The sequence below is a fragment of the Dendronephthya gigantea genome, unplaced genomic scaffold (assembly GCF_004324835.1).
Source record: "Dendronephthya gigantea isolate DGI-Jeju-01 unplaced genomic scaffold, DenGig_1.0 000042F, whole genome shotgun sequence".
Classification (NCBI taxonomy): domain Eukaryota; kingdom Metazoa; phylum Cnidaria; class Anthozoa; order Malacalcyonacea; family Nephtheidae; genus Dendronephthya; species Dendronephthya gigantea.
Genome location: NW_021163052.1, coordinates 79,755 through 104,610, shown reverse-complemented (window position 1 = coordinate 104,610; position 24,856 = coordinate 79,755). Strand labels below are relative to the sequence as shown.

General features: G+C 38.3%; 3 protein-coding genes across 12 annotated transcripts in view; all 3 read left to right on the top strand.

The window, feature by feature from the left end:
* The first annotated feature begins 7 nt into the window (after window positions 1–7).
* On the top strand, window positions 8–11,757 carry LOC114526874 (neurogenic locus notch homolog protein 1-like). Of its 3 annotated transcripts, XM_028548403.1 has the most exons (34): window positions 8–94; window positions 188–298; window positions 633–746; window positions 910–1,020; window positions 1,095–1,214; window positions 1,550–1,684; window positions 1,821–1,922; window positions 2,207–2,323; window positions 2,439–2,552; window positions 2,782–2,907; window positions 2,991–3,125; window positions 3,248–3,385; window positions 3,818–3,937; window positions 4,112–4,228; window positions 4,378–4,494; window positions 5,544–5,768; window positions 6,156–6,248; window positions 6,460–6,570; window positions 6,673–6,786; window positions 6,907–7,017; window positions 7,456–7,566; window positions 7,739–7,861; window positions 8,231–8,365; window positions 8,692–8,787; window positions 8,898–9,014; window positions 9,363–9,476; window positions 9,654–9,776; window positions 10,030–10,161; window positions 10,374–10,487; window positions 10,647–10,775; window positions 10,925–11,035; window positions 11,153–11,266; window positions 11,353–11,448; window positions 11,555–11,757. In XM_028548403.1, the coding sequence occupies exons 2-34, from the start codon at window positions 250–252 to the stop codon at window positions 11,566–11,568; spliced, it is 3,798 nt and encodes a 1,265-aa protein (XP_028404204.1). In that variant the 5' UTR covers window positions 8–94; window positions 188–249; the 3' UTR covers window positions 11,569–11,757. The 3 variants fall into 3 exon arrangements, with proteins under 3 accessions (XP_028404204.1, XP_028404206.1, XP_028404205.1); XM_028548405.1 differs by lacking the exon at window positions 5,544–5,768 and having other exon boundaries at window positions 2,991–3,131; XM_028548404.1 differs by lacking the exons at window positions 11,153–11,266; window positions 11,353–11,448; window positions 11,555–11,757 and having other exon boundaries at window positions 2,991–3,131; window positions 10,925–11,043.
* Window positions 11,758–12,191: 434 nt separating this feature from the next.
* LOC114526812 (adhesive plaque matrix protein 2-like) lies at window positions 12,192–15,521 on the top strand. Its single transcript, XM_028548332.1, has 10 exons — window positions 12,192–12,844; window positions 13,212–13,304; window positions 13,396–13,506; window positions 13,681–13,791; window positions 13,873–13,983; window positions 14,091–14,201; window positions 14,374–14,499; window positions 14,619–14,759; window positions 15,011–15,106; window positions 15,377–15,521. The coding sequence occupies exons 1-10, from the start codon at window positions 12,214–12,216 to the stop codon at window positions 15,499–15,501; spliced, it is 1,656 nt and encodes a 551-aa protein (XP_028404133.1). The 5' UTR covers window positions 12,192–12,213; the 3' UTR covers window positions 15,502–15,521.
* Window positions 15,522–15,543: 22 nt separating this feature from the next.
* The window catches only part of LOC114526808 (neurogenic locus notch homolog protein 1-like), a 38,716-nt gene continuing 29,403 nt past the window's right edge, over window positions 15,544–24,856 (top strand). For 6 of the 8 annotated variants that reach the window (XM_028548329.1, XM_028548324.1, XM_028548326.1 and 3 more), the window contains exons 1-19: window positions 16,715–18,044; window positions 18,195–18,287; window positions 18,577–18,687; window positions 18,853–18,963; window positions 19,197–19,307; window positions 19,375–19,485; window positions 19,910–20,035; window positions 20,236–20,379; window positions 20,461–20,559; window positions 20,757–20,870; window positions 20,964–21,083; window positions 21,265–21,384; window positions 21,577–21,732; window positions 21,869–21,985; window positions 22,057–22,185; window positions 22,498–22,608; window positions 22,788–22,913; window positions 22,997–23,107; window positions 24,499–24,557. In XM_028548329.1, the coding sequence (XP_028404130.1) occupies window positions 16,844–18,044; window positions 18,195–18,287; window positions 18,577–18,687; window positions 18,853–18,963; window positions 19,197–19,307; window positions 19,375–19,485; window positions 19,910–20,035; window positions 20,236–20,379; window positions 20,461–20,559; window positions 20,757–20,870; window positions 20,964–21,083; window positions 21,265–21,384; window positions 21,577–21,732; window positions 21,869–21,985; window positions 22,057–22,185; window positions 22,498–22,608; window positions 22,788–22,913; window positions 22,997–23,107; window positions 24,499–24,527 (3,240 nt within the window). In that variant the 5' untranslated portion in view covers window positions 16,715–16,843 and the 3' untranslated portion in view covers window positions 24,528–24,557. Of the gene's footprint in view, window positions 15,656–16,315; window positions 16,396–16,714; window positions 18,045–18,194; window positions 18,288–18,576; window positions 18,688–18,852; window positions 18,964–19,196; window positions 19,308–19,374; window positions 19,486–19,909; window positions 20,036–20,235; window positions 20,380–20,460; window positions 20,560–20,756; window positions 20,871–20,963; window positions 21,084–21,264; window positions 21,385–21,576; window positions 21,733–21,868; window positions 21,986–22,056; window positions 22,186–22,497; window positions 22,609–22,787; window positions 22,914–22,996; window positions 23,108–23,238; window positions 23,532–24,498; window positions 24,558–24,856 lie in introns of those variants that run through there. The other 2 variants (XM_028548322.1, XM_028548323.1) reach the window with 2 other exon arrangements.

The following is a 24,856-nucleotide window of genomic DNA, read 5'->3' as shown; positions in this document are numbered from 1 at the left end:
TCCAAGCCTTGTAAAAACGATGCGATTTGTCGAGATCATAAAACAAGATACGAATGCCATTGCAAGAAAGGTTACAAAGGTTTCAAATGTGAAGGTGGGTGTTGAAGGATTTTTTTTATAAACCATTCATCAGAAAATTTTAGAAGATTTTTGCAACTGCATCTTGTTTACTGTCTGTATTCACTAGCGAAAGATAGATGCTATCCAAATCCATGTCGAAACGCGGGCATCTGCCATGAAAGAAATGGAATGGTTAACTGCAGTTGTCAACGTGGGTTCAAGGGTATCAACTGTACAGGTGGGTTTCCCCAATATGTTACTTATGTACTATTAATAAATGTTGATCCAGTGTTACCACAGGAGGAAACCTAAATTAGAACTAACTTTATTTATACACTGGAAAGCTCTATCAGTTCTAAACTGTTCTTCCTAGAGGTCCAGTAAGGATCATCTCTTATTTATCCAGTGTTACTACAGGAGGAAACCTAAACTAAACTAACTTTATTTATACTGGATAGCTCTATCAGTTCTAAACTGTTCTTCCTAGAGGTCCAGTAAGGATCATCTCTTATTGATTCAATGTTACTACAGGAGGAAATCTTAAATAAACTAACTTTATTTATGCTGGATAGATGTGAATAAATGTGAAATCAACCCGTGCAGAAATGGAGGTACTTGCATCCAGTTAGAAAAAAACCAGTTCTTCTGCAAATGTCTGCCTGAATACAACGGAACATTCTGTCGCAGTGAGTAATTTTTGTCGCGGTATAAAACCATTAAATGAGACATTGATGGAGTATTCTCATGACCAACAATGAATGATTGGCTTACACCGTTGCTTAGTTTGAAATGTTACCCATGGATATTGGAAATAAATATGCTGGTGCTGAACTCTGTGTTCCCTTTTAGAGCGAAATCGTTGTCTTGTTAATCCATGCAGAAATGGTGGAATTTGTTCAACCGACGAGAAGAAACCTGTCTGTAGTTGTCGTGAAGGATTTGTTTCCGAATTTTGTCAAGGTGAGCTCGAAGACGTTTTATACAACAGCGAGAAAGCACTCTGTTTAAGACTGGCTCATTCCTTTTGCGTTTAGATCATGTTTGCAAACCAAACCCTTGTCTTCACGGAGGAGTTTGTAAGGCAAAAGCGAAAGGACAGACCTGGCAGTTTCAGTGTTCATGTCCGAAGAGTTTCACCGGGAAAATTTGTCAAGGTTTGTCTATAAAGATTACAAAACAACTGCATGTGATTTAGAAAAGATGTGCACAAAAGATCCTAAGCATGCAAACTCTTAACGCTAGTTTCCACTCAGGAAAAATCTCCTTTGGATCGGAATGGACAGGAAAATTTCCTTTGTCGGTGAGATCTCAGGCGGCGTTTATACAAAGGAAACTTTTCTGTCCTGTCCGATCCAAAGGAGAATTTTCCTGAGTGGAAACTAGCCTTTATACAGCTAAATATTAACCTTTCAGAAAGCTAGAAGCTGATCCATTTTGAACACATACAATTTGGCTCCATTGCTCTTTTTCTTCTTCTTTTTTTTAATAGTTGCCAGTCCATGCATGAGTAAACCCTGTATGCATGGTCGATGCATTGACGCCACGAATGATCCACGCTACACGAGACTCACTGGTGGTTATATCTGTCTTTGCGAGAAGGGATACACCGGGAAGAATTGTAGAAGTAAGGTGTCTGTTTAGCAGCTCTAACAGGCCAGATAAAACTACGTTATGAAATCTTCAATGAGATATTTGGATGAAAGATAACCTGTTCTTGTCCAAACGTAAAGAATAATCTTTCGTTTGTCTCTTTCCTGCAGAAAAGATTTGCGACAGTTGTCATAAAAATGCCAAATGTCAAGGCGGTCATTGTGTTTGTAAACCTGGTTTTGTTGGAAACGGACTGGCTTGTAAATTAGTTTGTAAGTATTCCCTTAAAACAAATTGACTATTGCTGTAGTTCATTCCACCATCGTAGACATCCATAGGCTGAATGCTAGGATACCTCGTAACTTTTAACTGCCATTACTCGGAGAGTGAAAGTCGACATATCTTAAGGATGCACTGCCTACTGCTAGTTGGTTGTCAGGCAATATTTTACCCCTGAATGGATCTATTCGAGCTGCATTCTTTGTAGTTTGGTTAAACTTTCGCCTGCAAGGATGATCAACATCAATTCACGTCATTACCTCTGTCTTTCTTTCAGATAAGACTGGTCCTTGTGCTCTCAAACCATGCAGAAACAACGGTGTTTGTGTGAATATGGATGAGACCACATACGACTGTCGATGCTCTGCCAAATATACTGGACGGAACTGTGAGAGTGAGTGTTATTAAGCATGCAAGGCATTTTTCTTCCAACGTTTGCACACACTTTAAACAAGAATGTGCATATAATACCACAAGCGACCGCTACATTTCACTTCGTCTATTTTTAGCTCGTTTGAAATGCGTTCCCAATCCTTGTAGAAATGGCGGTGTTTGTTTTGAAAGTGGCAAGACATTCCGTTGCGTTTGCCAGAAGAAATTCACTGGAAAAGATTGCTCGAAACGTACGTTTCTCATTCACTATCTCTCGCATTGAAAGCTTTGTAGAAATCTAGCGGGATAACAGCTGTATCCGTTCGATCCATTTGCCATTATCCGGTATAATGATTTTGAAGGTCGCTCTAAAGTTGCTCATAGCTTGACCCAGATGAAACCTTAGTATTTTCAATGTAAGTTTTCAATTTTATAGTATAACATGTCCCCGAAAACCTTCAATTTTCCCTGTCATTTAAGGCGTTGTTATCAAAGATCGATGCTCACCCAACCCGTGTAAATATAATGGGAAATGCAGGACTTCAGAGGATGGAACACGAGCATTTTGCAAATGTCCAACGTACAAATTCAAGCCACCGTTTTGTGGTGAGCACGAGAAAGCTAGGTTTAAAGCATTCTGGGCTCTTCAGTTCACAGAACGACGACCAACGATGTTTGTGTTTTCATAGATTGCGACTGTCCCAAGGCAAACCCATTACGGCAGAGAAACAGCATCAACTCATTTTGTGACAAGAAAGGAGATTGCATCTGTCCACGAAGCAAAATGTACTTGACGCCTTGGGGATGTGTGCCTTCTGTATTGAGTGAGTGTGAGTGATATTTGATTAGAGTAATTGGTAATCGTCCTTTCACGGACATAAACAACCTTACCTAGTTTAATCGAACAAGGTTTTAAAATAAGAGTATTTTTTAACTTCTTTTTTAGTGGACAACCCATGCAGTGTGAAGCCGTGTAGAAATAATGGCACCTGCTTTAATTTCAGTATTTCTCCGCTCACACAAAATGACCGCAGCTACCGTTGTCGTTGTGCGATTGGTTTCACTGGCTCCCGTTGTGAGATAAGTAAGTTTGTTATAAGTTGACAGATGTTTTACCCATATTGCTTTTCCATTCGACGAAGATCATCTCTTATTGATCCAGTGTTACTACTAACTTTATTTATACTCGATAGTTCTATCAGTTCTAAACTGTTCTTCCTAGAGGTCCAGTGAAGATCATCTCGTATTGATCCAGTGTCACCACAGGAGGAAACCTAAACTAAACTAACTTTATTTATACTGGATAGCTCTATCAGTTCTGTCCAGTAAGGATCATCTCTTATTGATCCAGTGTTACTACAGGAGGAAACCTAAACTAAACTAACTTTATTTATACTGGATAGCTTTATCAGTTCTGAACTGTTCTTCCTAGAGGTCCAGTAAGGATCATCTCTTATTGATCCAGTGTTACTACAGGCGGAAACTTAAACTATAAACTATACCTTATTGTTTTTAGAGTTACCGGACCCGTGTTTACGTAATCCGTGTAGAAACGGAGGTGTTTGTAAAGCATCGAAAGGAGTCGCTGTCTGCCATTGCAAGTCCGGCTACGTACGACCATACTGTTTACGACCTCGTGAGTAATCGTAACAAATAATGATCTTGGTGTTGTGCTATTTACCTTTCCGAGGTGAAAATTTCACACCCCAAATTTACTGATTTTAATGTTAGTTTCTCTGGAAGAGAAGGGGGAGGGGGATATGAAATATACCTCGATGTTTATTTTGAATTATCTTCTGTCTTCTTCCAGCCCCTGGTGTGAGCAAATGCTACCCCAACCCATGTTTATACGATGGTGAATGTTTTGAAAAAGATGGCGGATATTCCTGCAAGTGTAAAAAACACTTCACTGGAACCCATTGTCAAAGTACGTCGCATTTCATATATTCTTCAAAACATCTTCATGTCTCCTGTCCTGGTGAGGACTCTTAGGTCAAAGCTTTTTTTAGTAGCATTAAATCACTACGAGATGGTCCTTTCTGAGCGCCAAGATATAATTATATATTTTTTATTTAGTTTTTATGGATGATTGCAAGGATTGTAACTCAAAATTTGCTCATTGCTTCCGCGGAAAATGTGTTTGTAAACCTGGCTACGTTGGAAATGGGAAAGTTTGTGCACCATCGTTATCAGGTAAGTTTAACCTCACCAGCACAGACCGAGATAGCCTTTCTTAAATGCTAAACTTTGATTGTAAACCATCGATAAATCTCTTTAAAGGTAAACACTATAGGTGTCTTCATACCGTTCATAAATTTCAATCACGATTGCTTCCTTATTTTAACAGATGTAAAAGCTACAGATACTCCTATCATTAATGTAGTTAGGAGGACTAAGGTAACCCTAAAAAGTCCGCAACAATAAAAAATGGAAACTAAAATTAACCAACTTATGACTAATAGTAAGTGAATGAAAATTGGTAATCATATAATTATTGCCTTACATTATTAACTTGATGAAAAACTTGATGATCGAGAGTTACAAAATACTAATCAAAAACTAAATTTTAAAAAATATTTATATAATTATCCATAAATTGCATAAACAACTTGTTAATTTCTAATAAATCTTGTAAAATAATATATTACAAAATTGTTGCTGTTTTGTTCGCTTTTGTTGGCTTCTGTTACCCTTTTGTTACCTTTTCGTTGTCCTTTAGTTGTCCTTTAGTTTGTCTTTTAGTTGTCCTTTTAGTTGTCCGTTTGTTACTTGACATCTAGTTGTCCTTTCGTTGTCCTTTTTGCTATCTTTTGGTACCCAATAGTTGTCCTTTGTTGCCCTTTCGTTTCCCTCTGTTACTCACTCGTTACCATTGCGTCACCATGCATTTGGTTATCTTTTTTTTTGCGCTTTTGTCACCCTTCTACTACCCTCTCATTACCCATTCCTTACTGCCTCGTTGCCCTTTCGTCGTTTTTTTCCCGTTACCCTTTCGTTGCCCTCTCGCTACCCTCCATAACATTTTTTTCCGACACCACGAACTTGTGGTTAGTTGTTTACTAATTAAAGGGGCGATCAAGCTGGGCACCTGTTCCATTCTTTCAAATATTAATAACATTTGAATATTAACTTCTAAAACAAGCGAATCTCCGTTATCTTGGCCACTAAGATGAAATGTAGTCGCAGTGCAGGAACCGTACTTTTCTTTCTTCATTTTCTATCATCTCTGGTCCATTCTAAAGAAGAACGTAGATCTTACAAAAGATCATTCAATGTCCATAACAAAGACCTGCTGGTTGACGCTTTGAAATCATCAACGGCCAGCCAAGCTAAGGACAGTGCTGGGAAGAAACGCTTTTTAAGTTCGGCAGAGAAAAGACATTATAATTCTGTGAATATTCCAAAACCCGTCGCCTACAGCAATAAACCTGATGTGTTTATTAATCACGTGCATGTAAATAATGGAGGTATCTGCTGATACCATAAATGTATTTTTTATATATCTGTTTTCTGATGATTATATCTGCATTAATACGACAACCATATCAACATATCGAAAGAAACCTTAACTCATTCTATTTATACTGGAGGATATCTTCATCAATTCTAAACTGTTCTTCCTAGAGGTCCAGTAAAGATCATCTCTTATTGATCCAGTGTTACTACAAGAGGAAACCTAAACTAAACTAACTTTATTTATACTGGATAGCTCTATCAGTTCTAAACTATGCTTCCTAGATGTCCATGCAGTAAGGATCATCTCTTATTGATCCAGTGTTACTACAGGAGGAAACCTAAGTATTATCCATTTTTGTGATGAAATGATATATTTATTGTTGCATATTTTCCCACAGTAAATCCATGTCAAAACAGTGGTATAATTTTGCACACACCAGGCGGATTTGAATGCTTGTGCAAAAAGCAATACAAAGGGAAACATTGCGAAGGTAATATTCATTACGTATATTTTGTAGCGTGACAGTGTATTTGTACATATGCAATAAAGAAACAACTAGTGTAGCGAGACTGGAAATGGACAACGCATGAAAATATCACAACAGGATTAAGTTTAATATAACACTCCATGTATGAGTTCAAAATGTCTTCTACTCCCCACATTGTACGCTTCATTATGTTGTACGAATCTTCGTTTTCTAGCAAGAAATTATTGCTATCCCAACCCATGTGTTAACAGGGGAAATTGCGTTGAGACGAAGCATAGTTTCGTCTGCAAGTGCTTGAAAGGTTTCAAGGGTGCAACATGTTCAGGTATGGGGATGTTTATTACGTTTATATAACCTGAACTTCAAGAATGCAACTTTTATCAAATTGCATACAATAGTTTGAATGACTGTGTGTTTTTTCCATTAGAAAAAGATCCGTGTGCTCTGAATATTTGCAAACATGGTGGTACATGCATTGATGTTGGTGGATCTAAAGTACAGTGCAGTTGTCCAATAGGGTTCAAGGGGAACACCTGTGGAGGTAACTTCAATAGTTTTATGGGTACCAAATTGTAATACTTTATTATACCTTATTGCACCTCATGTACACCCCATCATACCTTATCACACCTTATATATACCCAATTATACCTTGTTATAGAAATTGAGTACTGTGATCCTAATCCCTGCCTTCACGGTGGGACATGCAAGGAGAGCAACGGGAAGTTTGTTTGCGCATGCGTGCAAGATTGGAGAGGATCTATATGTGAGAGTGAGTGTTAGTTACAATATTCCGTTCTAAGCAATGGATATGCGTTTACTAGAGGTCCAGTGAGGACCACCTCTTCTTGTTCTAGTGATAGTACTGGAGTGACTTATATAAACTAAATCAACTTCATTTGTTTTGAATAGCCCTTTCATTTCCTTCTGGAGTTCTCGTTAGGATAATTTATTTTTGCAACAACATAATTCGTTGTTGATCCTTTGTTATTGCAGGAGGATATTTAAACCCCGTTTACACTACACTCGGTTTATCGGCACGGCACGGCTAAAATTGGTACCCGTACCCAATTTTTTTAGTGTTCAGGCTACCAAAACAAAGGCCGAGCACGGATGAAATGGGCACGGGTACCCATTTTAGCCGTGCCGTGCCAATAAATCGAGGTAGTGTAAACGGGGCTTTAAACTACAGTAAACTTTTTTTCTGTAGTTCCACATCGCTGTCTTGTGAATCCTTGTCGAAATGGCGGTCAGTGTATCGAAGGGCAAACAGCGACAATGTGTAAATGCAAGGAAGGCTTTTATGGTACTTTTTGTCAAGGTAAACGAAGATGAGGACGATAGTAATGTGCTTTTAATGATATTTACGAATACGACTGTGATAATTGTGTGTCATGCATGTATTATTGCAAATGCTCCATCCTCTAGTTTAGTTAAACAATCTTTCTAGCTTTCATTCAATACATCATTATTCAATATATTTATCCATTTAGACCACGTTTGTCTGCCTAATCCTTGCTTCAACAAGGGAGAGTGTTCAGTGGTAGTTAAACCTGACAAAACCTGGACATACAAATGTCAATGTCAGCCGACGTTCAAAGGCGAAAGATGTCAGGGTAGGAATAAATATATCTTCAAGTGATTCAGTTTAGGGAAAGGTGAATATCATCATGCATTTCGCCTTCGAGTGGAGTTGAGCGAACAGCATTGTTTGTGGCATTGCAGCGCCATTGTTTATGTCCATTGATGATTTAAATCTTTTGTGCATCCGAACTCGTCTTTGAATGATTTCCATAAGATTTGAATATGCCAGCAAGCGATGTTTTCCCTCAAACGTGTAAACACAAGCGTTCGAGAAAGGTCTAGCATGATATCAAAAATTTTCACTGAAAGAATACTGATATTTTAACAGCTGAATTATTCGTAGTACTTGAACATGATGGCTAGGAAAATGCCCTGAATATCTTCACTTATTTTCCTTACAGTTCGCAATCGTTGTGCTTTGAATTTGTGCAAAAATGGTGTCTGTATCGACGATTCCAGCAAATACCACGTTGATCTTCCTCTAAATGGATATCTCTGTATTTGCAAAGACGGTTTTAAAGGAGAGAATTGCGACCGTAAGTTAAAATTGATTTTAAAACGACCTAAAAGAGGCCATTCAATTTTGAATACTTGGTTTGGACAACCCAAATGACGGGAATTACCGCATTTCTTCATTACACAGTATTTTACTGTGTCTGTTGCCAAACCATTTCAATCGTTAGTGAAAGATTAATGCCAGTTAATGGTTCAATTACAGACTGTATCTGGCAAATAAAGCTTTGCTTTTTTGCTCCATGCAAATAGCAATTTAGATCCAGCTTAAATTTTTTAAGATGTATCGTTATGTGCTAATTCAGTACATTATTATTTCAATAGCATTTGTATATTTGTTTGTACGAAGGTAACGTTTGCGACAACTGTCACAAGGATGCTGTGTGCCTTTATGGGCAATGTATTTGTAAGAATGGTTTTGTCGGAAATGGAAAGACCTGTAAAAGTAAGTCTAGTTAATGGAACCTGAGAGGGAAGTCGAATTTAGAAAATTCCTTCGCTTGCACGTACTTTGTAGCTTGCAGCGTCTTTACGGTCATGTTTCCGGCTTTTTAGAATCGTCCGACATTTGTTCGCCGAATCCCTGCAAGAATGGCGCTAAATGTGTCCACGCTCCCAAAGATTCTTTCGATTGCGTTTGTGTCCGAGGATTCACTGGACCACTGTGTGAGAGTAAGTTTTGGCGATGATGTTGTAACAGTACGTGTGCTTAGGGAGGGGGGGAAGGGCTCAGTAGTCGAATATCTCTGTCGAGATTCTTTTTATATTTTAGGGGGGGGGGAGGTGGAAGCACCTTCACGTATTTAGGATTTGGGCGTGCTTTAGTTTAGTAATCGCTAGACAACCCAAAGGGTTTAGTTTAGGGTGTCATCAGAGATGTGGTAAGATCATAGTTTGCAATTTGCAGAAGTGTTGTGGTTGTAGATAAGTCAGAGGATCGTTGAATATGTTACCCACCCACTCCCTGAGAGTATGTGAATTATTCCCCCAAGTTTTCAAATCGATATTGATTGTTTCCAGGTGTTACCTTGTGTGATCCTAATCCTTGTAAGAATGGGGCGACTTGTGTTGCAGCTGCTGGGAAGTACACGTGTATTTGTCCACAGGGAAAGGCTGGACCCGACTGTGAGGAAAGTAAGTGATGTTGAGTTACAGTTTTTTTACAAGACGTGGTTTAATTTCCAGTTGATCTGTTTTTCTCTCGAACACAATTCTACCAGCCTAGTACAACGCGCTTTTGTATCAAAAAGCCCCTCGAGTGTCCACCAAACACATTAGGACCTACATCATTCCTGTAATTTCTTTATGTAGTCAAAAAGATAAAATGTACTCCTACATTTTGTCAATATGGTGGAATATGTAAAGAACCCGAGGACCCAACTAAACCGCCATTTTGTATCTGCAAAACGCACAAATTTGTTCCTCCTAATTGTGGTAAGTGCAATGTTTATAACGTGAGTGCCTTGTTATGAGTTAAGGGCCTTGTGGTGTGAGCTATTTATTCCAATAATGATATTTAAAACTCCGTATCTGCAATATCATATAATGATATTGTTCCTGGACTTGCGTTTTTATGAAAAGCAGTGTTGTTTATATATCAGGACAATCTACGTTGGTTTGTGTCTGAATTACCTGCAACAGAGATCAAGTATCTCACGTGATTCAATTTGACTTTTTTCTTCCATAGCCTGTGCTTGTGCGCCTGCAAACAAGAACGCCGATTCCTCTGCGGTTGATCCAGTTTGTGACGCAGATGGAGACTGCGTTTGTGCAGATGCATCCAAGACGTTTGTTACTGGCACTGGCTGTATTGTAGGAAGTGAGTGCATTTCATTTTTTAACAAATTTCATCCTATGTTTCTGCATGGCAGTTTTTCGACTTGGGTCACTCGGAATCGTCCATTGAAGTCTATTTTACTTCTCTGCAGCGATTCATCTTTCATATATATTCGTTTGTCTATGAGACGGCCGGACTCTTTGGTTGGTTAATAGGAAAACGTTTGAATAAAATTGTTGCTTTTCTTTATTCAGAGACTGACCCCTGTCTTAATTTGCTCTGTCAAAACGGTGGAACAAAAGAAAGATCTGGCTCCACTTGCATTTGTCGATGTCCAACCGGTTACACAGGAGCAAGATGCGAGACAAGTATGGACGTTTGTAAATTATACTTTGTCGAACCTTCAGATGCATGGCAAGGAAACGATGTTTCTTGGTTTGTCCACCTTCGCATGTATGGCAAGGAAACGATGTTTCCTGGTTTTTCCACCTTCTTTTATCACTAAACTTGTTTTAAACCTCATTTAGAAACAGGTCGCCAGTGCATTCCTAACCCGTGCAAGAATCAGGGAACATGCGAGGAGAGTTTAGGACGAATTAAATGCAACTGTCTGCAAGGATTCAGACAACCTTTCTGTGAACCCGAGACGATAGCAAGTACGCGTGTTTCAATTCATTTACAGTTCATAAGACTGCGTAAACGTTTCTTGTCTTTCAAAAGTAATACCCTGGCAATAAATACGTTTCTAAACAGTATTCGGTCATATTCTAATGTATTAACTTCCATTTGTTATTAATAAACTCAGATTTCAAACCGTGTGTACAGAATCCTTGTAAGAACGGTGGACGATGTCTGGCGTTGAAAAACGGTTACGACTGTCAATGTTCTCCGCAATATACTGGACCTCATTGTGAAGGTGGGTGACCTCAATTACACTGGATTGCTCGTAACACATCCATTTTTCCATTCTCAAAGTGTCAATGGACCAGGCCATTACCTGGATACATTTCATTTTCATTTTTCTGATTTTCAGTTGATAAATGTCTAAAATGCCACAAAGACGCGTACTGCATTCAGGGCGTGTGCACGTGCAAGGAGAACTTCGTAGGGAATGGATATAACTGCATCGTTGAACTGGAGAAGTCAGGTATAGGGCTGGTGTGACCATCGACCTTCGTCATCCGTTAGATCAATCAAGATTCAATTCATCCGTATTTCAATCTTACCTTCCAGATTCCTCTTGTTACAAATGTCCTGTGAATACTGTGTGTAATTTGGGAGTTTGTGAATGTCGCCAGGGTTATGTGATGCAAAAGAGAAACTGCATTCGTAAGTTTCTAACCAATTTGTTTCGTTTTTACCTGATCTGCGAACAAGTTCGTCTTCATTTTTATGAAATGATAACTTCAGTCACAATTGTGTTTCCTAATTTCAGCGATAACAGTTTAAACTGGGTAGTAATTTGTGATCGAATCGCGTACTCCGGTCAGTCCCAGAGCAAGTTCGAGTGTGTATAATGTGTATAATATACTGGGAGCCGTGCTGAGTGCATGAATTATGATGTCATCTCCATGTAAACCACTTCAAAAAAAGATGAATTTTTACTAACAATCTTGCTGGTCTTGGCTGAACTGTAATGAAAACACCGAGCAATTTAACTCATTATACAAATAAAACAAACTAACTTTAAATCCGCCAAAATAATGTGGCTCAAATAACAGTTATTCAGTTCACAATGTCAAGTGTTCTGCAATATAATAAATAATTGTAAAAATTATTAATAATATAAAGCATATTGATATAGAGTTAATGAAAACTTCAAGTTCAGTTTTATAAAGCAATAAACAATTAAAAATACATCTATAAAATAAAAATAAATACTTTGCTCAACAAGTTATTTATTTTGTAAAATTTAATTTTGTCTATCTAATCTTCGTCGTACTATATGAAAGATATGGGCTTTGTTTATTTATTTATTGAATGCCTCAGCGATTCTACCGGTAGTAAAATTGTCATCCTTGTGCTAACGTATTTAATTATTTATTGGTCTTCAAGATTAAAGCCGATTTCAATTGAAATCTATTCGATTAAAAAATGTTACTCAATTTCTCGGTCATAGAGTCGCTCAGTCTTCTTTGTTTTTTCCTGACCATACATCAAGACGAAGCAAAACTTGGGAAACACAACTCGAGCGGTGAACATCGCCATGTAAAAACGTTAAAAAAAGACTTTGCTAAACATAAACCAAATTTAAATAAACTTCACGGATCGAAGGTTGGGATAACAAAGTCGGGAGAGAGAAGACAATTTCTTGCCGTCGAAAATGGGCAGCTACAAACGCAATTATCACAACAGGGAGGCGAATCTTCATCACAAACACAAGAAATTGTATCTAACTTGCCAACGGCGTCTTCTTTGAATGGAAATATTGAGACCGAAACGAGACCTCTACCAAACAGACAAGACATTTCATCGATCGGAAATCTGCCTGCGGTGAATTTAAACCCGCTTTCAAGCGCTACAAGTCCGTTAATCGAAGGTGGTTTGACAGCGCCGAATCTGCCGAAACTCGATTATAATTTCTTGCCAAACGGAATCGAGTTGGAAAAACAGACACCCGTGCCTTATGACAAGCCAGAGTTTCGATTGGTGCCGAAGTTAGTTCCTTTCCGCTACACAAAGAAACCAGATGTTCATGTATCGCACATCCATTACCATCAGGGAGGTAAGATTCCAAAAAACCATAGCCTCAAAATCTTGCTTTACTAATTTATAGTTGGTTATAGCGTTATCAATAGATCTCCTCCCACTTACTTTTCGGAGTAACGGTAGTTGATTATCAATTTAAGTTGCAACAACTGAATTTCTCATAAATACCGCACCATCACAACTCAAATTGACTCTGATAATAGACTATCATCACGCGTCACGAACTTCAAAATTAATCCTATATTATAAAAGTCCATTCTATACGTTTAAATAGATATTGTAGAGTTGTGTCTCTGTACGAGGATATTGCTTTAGAGATGCTTGTGAACTGTCTAGCTAACCGCTGTAGTCATTGTCGCTCTTCATTTCAATATTTTTCTCAGTTAACCCATGTCAAAATGGCGGTCTGGTTGTCCAATCTCCTGGTGGATATTCGTGTGTTTGTCGCAAGCAGTTCAGAGGAAAACATTGCCAAGGTAAAGGTCACCTTTATCTTTGTTTTCATACGACTTATTAATCTGTTATCGGGCGTTATATTACAAAGTTTACTTCTGTATTCCGTTTCAGAAAAAGATCATTGTTTTCCCAATCCGTGTAAAAATGGCGGGAATTGTATCGATCACGTTACACACTATCGCTGTAAATGTCCACATAAATATCGCGGTTTAAAATGTGAAAGTAAGTCGAATTTTTGGCCTAAACAGATGATTATGTTTTTAACCACATATTGAGTGCATTATATTTGTGTTAACTCAATTCAAGAGATTTTTGGAGCGTCTGATCTAATGCTCAGTGAACCCCTAAAAGAAATGACCCCCCCTGTAATTTGATTTTTTTCTTTTAATACCGTAGTTCTGAATACCTGCGCAAAGAATCCTTGCAAACACGGCGCGACTTGTTTGGATCTTGCTAGTGGCCTTCGCTGTGTCTGCCCTGTTGGATATAAAGGAAGATTCTGTGCAGGTGAGGGAAGTATGGTGGTTAGTTTAGGTTGGGACGAATATAGCCAGCCAGTAAAAAGATCATTCTTATTCTTCATTTTAGACTTCGACTATTGTAATCCGAACCCGTGCAAAAATGGCGCGAAATGCGCAGAGAAAGGCCTAGGTATCATATGTACGTGCACCAACGAATACAAGGGAAATAGATGTGAAGGTAAGTACGCGATATTCTGTTTTCACGAGGATTGCCCGCCGCTCTGTTACGAATCCATCAGGATCAAAATCCAATGTAACTCTCAAAGAATTCCTATTGTTTCTCAGTGAAGAAAGTTTGTGTTACTAATCCCTGTCGTAACAAAGGAAAATGCAACGAGGATAAATCAAGTTCACCTTGCGAGTGCGCTCAAGGTTTCACTGGAAAATATTGTGAAGGTAAAGCTTCGAGTTCCGTTTAACTTTTGCAGAAATTTGTGAAATTGATTCAAATATTTTAAGACTGGTTTCCACTCGGGACGGTATTCTTTGTGAAAAGGTAAATGGCTGTCAGATCAGGTCGAGAACCTTCCTTTGTTGCCTGACATTCTTTTCTTTCCTTCTTATCTAGAAAATGTTTGCAAACCAAATCCATGTCTCAACAAAGGTGCTTGTTTATTCAAGAAATCTGAAGTCTCGTCCACGTGGCTTCCTGTCTGCCAGTGTCCTCTAACTTTCAAGGGAGACAAATGTGAAAGTAAGGGTTTAGCTTGCACAAACTTAAACTAGCTTTCTTTATTTTGAATAGCTCCATCAGTTTGAACCGTTTCAAATTCCATCTGTCCGCTAAATCTTGATTTATCTTCTTCATTCCAGTCCCCAACCCGTGCGCGGCTAAACCCAGTCCCTGCAAACATGGCATGTGTTCTGACGCTTTCAATGGTCGTCGTATGGACCTCTTGTCTGATCATTACGTGTGCATGTGTGAGAGGGGATATATGGGACAGAAATGTGACGGTAGGGGATGCTCAAGGGTTTTTTAAACCTATCTTTATCCTCAAATGCCTCAGTGCGAATTGTGCATCAGAACAGATGAAAATATCTTGCAAAACGAATTTGCAATACACGAAAGCGTTTCGGTTGATAGTTTAACGTTGAAAAGAATCTTTGAAAGAGCAAATGTGTTCATTCCAACTTCTTCTAGTTTCATGCACGATCTTAAACACGTTATCGCTCATGAGTTATGTTCGTCTCTTTCCAACTTGTAGTTCGTATTTGTGACAAATGTGATAAAAATGCAAAGTGTCTCAATAAGGAATGCGTTTGCAACGATGGTTACGTTGGAAAGGGGCTCGAATGCAAAAGTAAGTAAACCTCACAACTTTATCATATTTCGTAGCAATTTTCGGTGCGATCTCACCCTTCTGACAGATGCAAAGAAGCGAAAAGTTATGAATGCTTTGATTTGAAGGTGCTTTTATTCAAACATATGCAACCTATTCACTTTAATAACACTCATTTTAATAAAGAAATCTTAACTGTAATCGTAACTTTTGAAAGCGCATTGCGAAAGCGTCTAGCTTAACCACTTCCGCCTCACCATGAACGATCTCTCTACCTTTGTCTTCTCTTAGAGCTTCCAGATCCCTGTATCCCGAATCCTTGCAAGAATTTTGGCGTTTGTGTTCCCGTTAAATCCTCCTACGATTGTCGTTGTCCGTTCTCGTTTGTCGGAGCGAGATGTGAACAGCAACTATGAGGACGGTTATGTCAAGTATCGTATACCTTTTCCTCGTCCAGGGAAGATGGTCTATGATCATCCAGCGACCACATATAGATCAGTGAGATCTACAGGGCAACATTGGGTTATAGTGAAAACTGGCATTCGTAAGACCATTCTTAGAGGAAGAGAGGTTTTAGTTCACTTCGCATTTTGTCTGCATTAGATGTTAAAAACATGTTTCATCCATTCATTCATTGGAAAGAGGCTTGTATGGATTAACCGTTACCTTATTCCTTGGCGCGAATGCGCTCGGGAAACGACGTTTTCTGGAAAAATGGGAAAGTTGCGAGCAGATGCTATAGGAAGTATCTTTGGGAATATACAGTTTAATAGTAGGAAGGCTATGATATATGTTTCCAGATATTGGAATATATATATATATATATATATATATATATATATATATACATATATATATATATATATATATATATATATATATATATATTTTAAACAGTATAAGCTCTTCAAAAAAATCGTTATCAGAATATCCTCACTGACAAAAAATGACATATATATGTGTCCTTTGTCTGTGACTCAATATTTTTATAAATTATCTAATTTGTAAAGCGAAATATGAATTCTGGTTAATAAAATAATATTTTTTAAATGTTTGTAAAAATCTATAATCGTTTGTTCGACTCGGCTATTCCACCTATAACCTATTTGTTATATCAACCATATACGCTATTTTTACCTGTTTTATTTAATGGATTTTGACAGAAATGTTTTCTAAACCTGCTAAAAGTCGTTACTGTTTAATGTTAGTTGTATATTTATCTTTGAATAGCTTGAATATGTGGCCTTTAACGTGAAGATTTCAACTAATCGCCTTATTTCAGCTTATCGGACAAAGAAAAGTTTTAAAATGTAAGTTGAAGTGCAATGATGAAAAAAAGAGAAATGTTTACTACAGTTCAAAGTTAACATTTCAAATTTAACATATGTGTTTTATTTTAAATACCAATATTATCTGAACAAAAAAAAGGACAAATTATATGTTTATAGTAATATTATGTTTATAGCAGTTAAGAAAAGGTTCACTGGAATTACTAAAGCGTTACCAAACGCTTTTGGCCACCAAATGTAAACAAATTTTTATATATATCAACTTTCTTCAATGGCTGAATGAATACTCTGTTGCATCTAGTATAATTAGATTTAAGTATAGTCCAACTAACCGTTGATATATCTTTTTTTTATGTCGTGACTGTTAAAGGCAGTCCATTGGTTTTGGGAAGATCATGAACTGCAGTATTTGGATTTTGTGTGAAACCAAGATGGCGTAAAGTGTTGTAGTGTTGTATTATTAACTGATATGATGGAGTTAATTCATAGAACTATGATCTGGACAATGCTGCTAGTTTTGTATCGCGTTTTACCTTTAAACGCTCGTGTTTCTCAATCTACGAGTGGAAATATAATTTACAAAGCCAATGAAAATAAATGGCCAGCAGATTCATATCACAACAAACTAGAACGTTCGTCAAAGCCTGGTAAAAGGCAAATGGTGTTCAGCGTGAACGGAATACAACACATATACGAAAATCCTGGTAAAGACAGTGCTTACCAAGGCTTAGGTAATAACCTTGGACAGGCGAACTTTGGGAACCCCGTGGAAAGAGAAACAGCAGGTTCAAATTCAATGGCGCGACAGTTTTCAACGAGTTCGTTTGCTGGTAATGTTGAGGAGAATTTGTCTCCAACACCAAGAAGTGATTCTCCTTTGCCTGAGAGAGGAGCTTCGTATAAATCAAATGCACAAATGGCAGACATACATCTCGAAATGAATTCTGCAGGAGACATACACAGTCTACCAAGAGACTCTTCGCAAAGTAATAATATATATAACAGAGTTGTGAATACGAACTTCATGCCTTCCCAGGAACAACAGACGAACATTCAAAACACCTTGCAAGGCATGGCAGAACATTCTCAGAGTGATTTACTCACATCAGATCGACCCGATGTTCAGGAGTCATCCATAACACCTTTCCGGGCTGAAGAAAGGCTGTTTGAAAATACTTCACCAGAAAACGTTCAACGGAGTGCATCCTTGTTGGATTCATACTCTCAGAACACCGAGAACGCTTTACAGGGACGTTTTAACAATGACCTCTCCTCACTTAAACCGCGCATGGAAAAAGACGAACCACCATCGGAAACACAAGATCCTAATGGTACCAACCTACCCTCGAGTGATTTGATGGAACACAGCTTCATCAGCCCACAAAGGGACCCACCCCTCGCCCCCTCAACTCGCCACATTGAACCTGTACTTCACCCTGATTCGGGACCTCAAGTTATCAACGCCCTTGGTCCAGACAACGTTCACATCATCAAAAAATTCTACCCCCTTCCTGTCGTCCAGAAGGTTCCAAGGCCCATTCCCGTCACGGTAACGAAACCTGTCCCGTATCCAGTTCATCAAAAGAGCTTCCAATTCGTGCCACGGCCGTATCCGCAGCCATTCTCCAAACCAGATGTTCACCTCGCCTATGTTAAGCTTGAAAACAGAGGTAAGCTTTTTTCCCCTAAAAGTTTGGTACTAACCATGCCCTGCACAGCCAGTCTGCAAACTATTCCCCTGTTCGGGCAGCCCGTCATATATTTCCCGCCCAAAATTCTTTGCCTACAATATGCGTGCTCAATTACTCTTCATTTTCTAGCGAATCCTTGTAAACATGGCGGAATTATAGTTGAGAGTCCTGGTGGTTACAATTGCCTATGTCGCAAGGCTTACAAGGGAAAGCATTGTCAAGGTATTCTCAAGTTGTAGCCGTTAATGATTAATGCTTTTGGAGAGCTTTCGATCATCGATGGAGTTTATTCTGCTTGCTTAAATCTGAAAGAATTGTTGATAAAAAGAATGAAGACTTTTCCATTCAGGAAAATTATCTTCAGGACCCTAACGAACAAGAATGTTTCCTCTTGTTAAAGTTGTTTCGACAACTCGAAAAGAAGGAAGATCGGTTTGTTCCTGAGGGTAATTTCCCTGTGTGGTAAATCAAGCCACAGTCTGTTTTAAGTATTCTCTCTTTTTTGGGCTAGATCGAGATTGGTGCTATCCTTTCCCATGTCGAAATACCGGAGATTGTATTGATCAAGGGACGCATTATGAATGCAGGTGTCCTAAAGGATTCAAGGGGATAAACTGTGAAGGTAATACGCTTTTAAACTACTCTGATTTTGAGTTGATCCTGCCTTTATTTTACTTAAATCTTTGCTTAATCCTTACTTGATCCTTCAAATCTTTGCTTCAAATCTTTGATCCTTACCAAACCAATCGCCGCGCTTGGATCTAATCGATTTCCTAAATCAATTTAGTTGCAGACAAATGTCACAATCACCCGTGTAAAAATGATGCTAAATGTATTCAGTTGTTGGCCGAAATCAAGTGTGTCTGTTCTCCTGGTTACAAGGGCAAATATTGCCAAGGTAATACGATATAATTAGGTTTCCTCTTGTAGTAACACTGGATCAATAAGAGATGATCCTTACTGGACCTCTAGGAAGAACAGTTTAGAACTGATAGAACTATCCAGTATAAATAAAGTTAGTTTAGTTTAGGTTTCCTCCTGTAGTGACACTGAATCAATAGGGGATGACTTTAAGAAAAGTAAGTGAATTTCAGACCGATGAATTGAAATCGTTTCCTCTCTTATCCACAGATGTAGATCATTGCCACCCTAATCCTTGCCATCACGGTGGAAAATGTGAGGAACTCAATCAAGCAGCCTCGTGCACGTGCACATCATCGTTCAAAGGACGTCGTTGTCAAGGTAAACGTCTTCATTTGATAATTCAATTTGCGATGTAAACGTTACTACAAGATGCTTTATCTTTCAGTTCCCAAGACGTGTTCTCTTAATCTTTGTCGCAATGGTGCGACTTGTCTGGAAGATAAACCAAGTAACCCGTGTTTGTGTGCGCCGGGTTTTTCTGGACGACATTGTACTGGTGAGTCATTTAAAGAAAAAACTAAACTAAACTGAACTTTATTAATACTGGATAGCTTTATCAGTTCTTAACTGTTCTTCCTGGAGGTCCAGTAAGGATCATCTCTTATTGATCCAGTGTTACTACAGGAGGAAACCTAGACTAAACTAACTTTATTTATACTGGATAGCTCTATCAGTTCTAAACTGTTCTTCCTAGAGGTCCAGTAAGGATTATCTCTTACTGATCCAGTGTTACTACAGGAGGAAACCTAAACTAAACTAACTTTATTTATACTGGATAGCTCTATCAGTTCTAAACTATTCTTCCTAGAGGTCCAGTAAGGATCATCTCTTATTGATCCAGTGTTACAACAGGAGGAAACCTAAACTAAAACTAACTTTATTTGTACTGAAATATAAAGTCTGTAACGTAACGCCTTTAGAAGATGTCTGTCAACCCAATCCTTGCCAACACAATGGAAAGTGTTATCCCGCAAGAAATACATTTAACAACACGTGGTACGCTGCCTGCCAATGCAGGAGTATTTACAAAGGTGACATGTGTGAAGGTAAAGTATGAAAAGTAGTATGAAATCTTAGTAGAGGATGAAATCTTAATAGTAGATCTCCGTAGTAATTTCATGTCCAGAATCCACGAACATAATCTAATCCTTTGGGGTCAGTAGTTGGATAAAGATTGGTATTTGCTTAGGATTAATGTTAGGATTATATTCGTGAATTCAGGACATTGGTCTTGGTTTTCTTTTAGTTCCAAATCCGTGTGCCTCAAATCCTAGTCCTTGTGTCCATGGAATATGCTACGACGCCTATACGAACATTGATCAAGTCGCGATTCCCCCAGAAGGATACACGTGTCATTGTTACGAAGGATACTTTGGGGTTAACTGCCAATGTAAGTGGATATCTTAGGTATTGAATCGTGTTCCCATATGTTCCAGTGAGGTGATGCTTTTTCTTCAATTGCCATTTCTAGCAAAGAGATGTGACCACTGCGATCCAAATGCACGATGCTTGGACGGATTTAAATGCACATGCAATGAGGGATATCAAGGGGATGGACAGGATTGTCGAAGTATGTATAAGTACTTTATTGTCGAAGTATGTATAAGTACCTTATGTAAGTACTTTACAAGGGCTATACGGGGTAGATACTCCCGTCTGAATATTTATTAAAATACTGTACATTCATTCTCCTGCATATAACAACGCTTTCCCTAGTCTTTTTGTACCATTGACTACACGATACGTTATGTTTCCATCTGTTGTTAGAAATCCCCGATCCTTGTGTCCCAAATCCCTGTGAAAACGAGGGATTTTGTCAGGCCGAACTTGGTACATTTGAGTGCAAGTGCGTTCCAGGGTTCAAGGGAAGAACCTGCAGAGGTAAATTGTATGATTTGCGAGGTGATTGTTGCTTGCAGTTTATCCAGCGTGAATGAAGTTTGAAATACGGGCGTTTTTGGCTTTTTTCTTTAGAGAAGACTCCGTGTTCAGGAGTGGTAAACCCTTGCAGGAATGGTGGAACTTGTATCGACGAGAAGAACAATTTCCGATGCATTTGCACAAGAGAATGGAAAGGAAAAGACTGTTCACAAAGTAAAATTTCCTCAAATATCCGAAATAATGTTCTTGTAGCAAAATTTTTGCTGAAAGATCGGCGAAAACTGACTATTTTTTTTGCTTTCCATTTCTTCTCTACACTGTCATATCAGGGTCATATTCAGGAAACACCAGTTCCGTAGAACGCCGTGTAATTTTTCAGTTTTGTTGTTAATAGATACGACCAGTTTATGCCAAGGTGAGCGCTGTCTCAATGGGGGAACTTGCAGGGTATCTGAGGACGGTAAGAGTTGGTATTGTGTATGCAAGAGTCCTCACTTCAAGCCTCCAGACTGTGGTAAGTTCAGTGATATCAAACTATAGCTTGAAGGATCATCTCTTATTGATCTAGTGTTACTATAGGAGAAAACCTAAACTAAACTAACTTTATTTATGCTGGATAACTTTAGTAGTAAGGATCGTCTCTTATTGATCCAGTGTTAATGAAAGATTGTTCATAAGCTATATCTTTATCTTTCTGATTATTCAGCCTGCGCCTGCCCGGCCAATGCACATAACCCTACGGAACGAAACCTAACCTGCAACAACCCGGAAGGCGCGTGCGAATGCCCGGCAGGTTTTGAACATCACAAAGGACGCGATGTCTGTCTTGATGGTAGAACAAAACCTCCTAGTGGAAAGTCAGGTAATTTTCTCCCCTTCCCCACCTCTTTTCGCCCCCTCTCTCACCTCTTTTCACCTCCTCTCCCACCTCTTTTCGCCCCCTTCTCCACTTCCTTTCATAGAGGCATCAGAGGACGAATACCAAATTACGTTTGTAGAACGAAGTTGTGTTCCTAATCCTTGCATAAATGGAGGAACGTGCGTGCCGCTGTCGTCGTCAAAATGGATTTGCCAATGCCCTGTGGGTTGGAGCGGAAAGACGTGTAATATTAAAGGTGAGTGCTCGCTATTATGCTCTTCTCAGATCATATATGAACTATAATGCCAATTCATATTTTCTTTTCAGCCCCGATTGTGAAGAACGAAAGTTGCATCCCCAATCCTTGTGAAAATGGAGGTTTATGTCGTGTTGTGAATGGTACTGCCGTTTGCTCTTGTCCCGAGGGATTTTTGCCTCCTCTTTGTGAAATTAAAGGTAAAAACTGTTTATTAGGATTCCTACTGAGCTGCATGGTGTTCTTCAAACTGTTCTTCCTAGAGGTCCAGTAAGAGTTATTCATCTCTTACTACAGGAGGAAACTCAAACGAAACTAACTTCATTTATACTGGATAGCTCTATCAGTTCTAAACTGTTCTTCCTAGAGGTCCAGTAAGGATCATTTCTTATTGATCCAGTGTTATTACAGGAGGAAACCTAAAATAAACTGTCTTCATTTAGGACTTATGTGGACTGAACTTACTGACTGAACTAGTGTAGTTGATGGAGAATAATGTCTTTTATTCTTAGCCAAATCCGTGTGTTCGCCAAGTCCCTGTCGTAATCAGGGTCGTTGCGTTATCGCTGGAGAAAGCTACGATTGCATTTGTAATCAGCGATACACAGGACCAAATTGCGAAGGTATTATACTTATTTAATAATATTTAGCTTAGGATTTATTATCCAGTCGTTATAAAGTGTATACCCTGCAGTATATAACAGCAGACCAATTAGGTTGGCCATTTGGTTTTATCAAAGATAAACCTTTTTTAAGATTTAATGAAAGCTCTATCATTTACGAACTGTTTACTAATCTTCAGTTGATAGATGTTTAAAATGTGATCCTGTGAATGCTTGGTGCAATCTTGGACAGTGCGTGTGTAAACCTGGATTCACGGGCAATGGCTATCAGTGTACTTTTCGTAGTAGTGTTAGTCCAAAGAAAGGTGATAATGAATCTCAACTCATCAGCATTTATACTAGATTGTTCTATGCACCTCTAACCGTTCTGAATTATTACTTTCTGTAGCTAATGTCTGCATTCTGTGTCACCCAGTTAAAGCATTTTGCATGGATAATACTTGTCATTGTAAATCTGGATTTGTCGGTGATGGTTATCAATGTACGGGCAGTCATCCTGGTAAGGGCTAATGCTTTTATTTCGGTGTCCTAAGACCTAATTACCAGACCGGTGGTGTGGTGTGGTGTGGTGATATTGGTATAGTATGGTATAGTATGGTACATAACATGATATATTGGCTTTTCCTTAAGGTACAATCCAGTATTATAATCCCAATCAACAACAAATTCCTTGGTTTAAAAGAAATAAACTTCTGTAATCTCATCGAGAAATATTAAATTTTTAAATGACTATAGGAAATGAATTGACCAAAAAACGTGTGCGATAGCACGCTAAAATAATAACTAAATATTAACAAATTAACTCATGCACATAAACGAAAAATTCTGAACAGGATATTAGAAAGATAAACTTGTACAAAAATTTTACCCGATATATAATTGTTGTATAAATTGATATAACAACTGTAACAGTTTAAGCGTAAACATCTATAAGAATCTACTCTTTCCTTGGCACTTACTAAAATGAACTAGATTTATCGTTAAAATAATGACATATAAATTGTACTGAGGGAGAGATTATATCAATAGATTTTTCCATCTTTCTCGCCGTCTCTTGCAGATTGTTTCTGGAACGATCTTGCTCGACTGTGTTTACCTTTGTCGGGCTTAGCACCGGTTGGCTGCGCACCTCGTTGACTATTTACTAGAACTATAGAAAATCAATAAGTTTAGAACTGATAGAACTATCCAGTTTAATTTAGGTTTTCTTTTGTAGTAACACTGGATCAATAAGAGATGATCCTTACTGGACCTCTAGGAAGAACAGTTTAGAACTGATAGAGCTATACAGTATAGATAAAGATAGTTTAGTTTAGGTTTCCTCCTGTAGTAAAAATGGATCAATAAGAGATTATCCTTACTGGATATCTATAGTATAAATAAAGTTAGTTTAGTTTAAGTTTCCTCCTGTAGTAACACTGGATCAATAAGAGATGATCCTTACTGGAGGACCTCTAGGATAAACTTAATATAGAGCTATCAATCATATCTAAACAATGCTTTCAAACACTTACGAAGTTCAGTGTCCAGATGATGTGGAATTTTCGGTCTTTTCCAACCATGTTTACCTCGGTGAGTACTGGAATTCCCTTTACGGTGATGAGCCTGTTCCATTTTTATCCCTTGCGGACGTATCACGACATCTCCTCCGAATGTTATATTTACATTCTCTGCAAAACGTAAAAATAGTTTAAAGATCAAAGTTCAGTTTAACCGTAATGATCCAGGCTTCGAATGATATTCATATTAGTGCTTATAGATCTTACTCAAGTTAACAATGATAACATTATGGGAGTTGATTGAATCCCCTTCTCCGTTCGATGACTTTTCCTCTTTCTTGTTGTCCACCGTTGGAATCCTGTGAAAGATTTCGCCCTTCTTTTTATGCAGATCTAAACAAGATGATCACGGATGCTTGATTCCTGTTTTAATTCGTGGATTGTTTAACGGTGAGTGGAAATTCGAGATTATACTTGCATGTAATATTTCGATTCATATTAGAGTCTCCTGTATATAATTGCTTTGCAATAATTTAGCAAAAGGGGAAGGTTATTGCTTCAAAAAGTGACAGAATGTCATATTCTTTACTAAATATGGCTACTCAGATCTGTTATGTAATGAGATTGGCCAAGATGCTAACAGTGTACAAGTTCATATACCGTGTGTAGTGAAAACAGGCGGTAATATACAGGAAGAATTTGTGATGAGAATTTGAAAATTTTACACAATGTTCTGGTTATATTATAAA

Bases quoted from the DNA above. Each gene is read 5' to 3' on its own strand.
- LOC114526874 (XM_028548403.1), top strand. From the start codon at position 250: ATGGTTAACTGCAGTTGTCAACGTGGGTTCAAGGGTATCAACTGTACA. The intron at 1,923-2,206 runs GTAAGTATTCCC...TCTTTCTTTCAG, and splicing joins ACTGGCTTGTAAATTAGTTT to ATAAGACTGGTCCTTGTGCT. The intron at 9,015-9,362 runs GTAAGTTTTGGC...GATTGTTTCCAG, and splicing joins CACTGGACCACTGTGTGAGA to GTGTTACCTTGTGTGATCCT.
- LOC114526812 (XM_028548332.1), top strand. From the start codon at position 12,214: ATGTTACTCAATTTCTCGGTCATAGAGTCGCTCAGTCTTCTTTGTTTT. The intron at 13,305-13,395 runs GTAAAGGTCACC...ATTCCGTTTCAG, and splicing joins CAGAGGAAAACATTGCCAAG to AAAAAGATCATTGTTTTCCC. The intron at 13,507-13,680 runs GTAAGTCGAATT...TTAATACCGTAG, and splicing joins TCGCGGTTTAAAATGTGAAA to TTCTGAATACCTGCGCAAAG.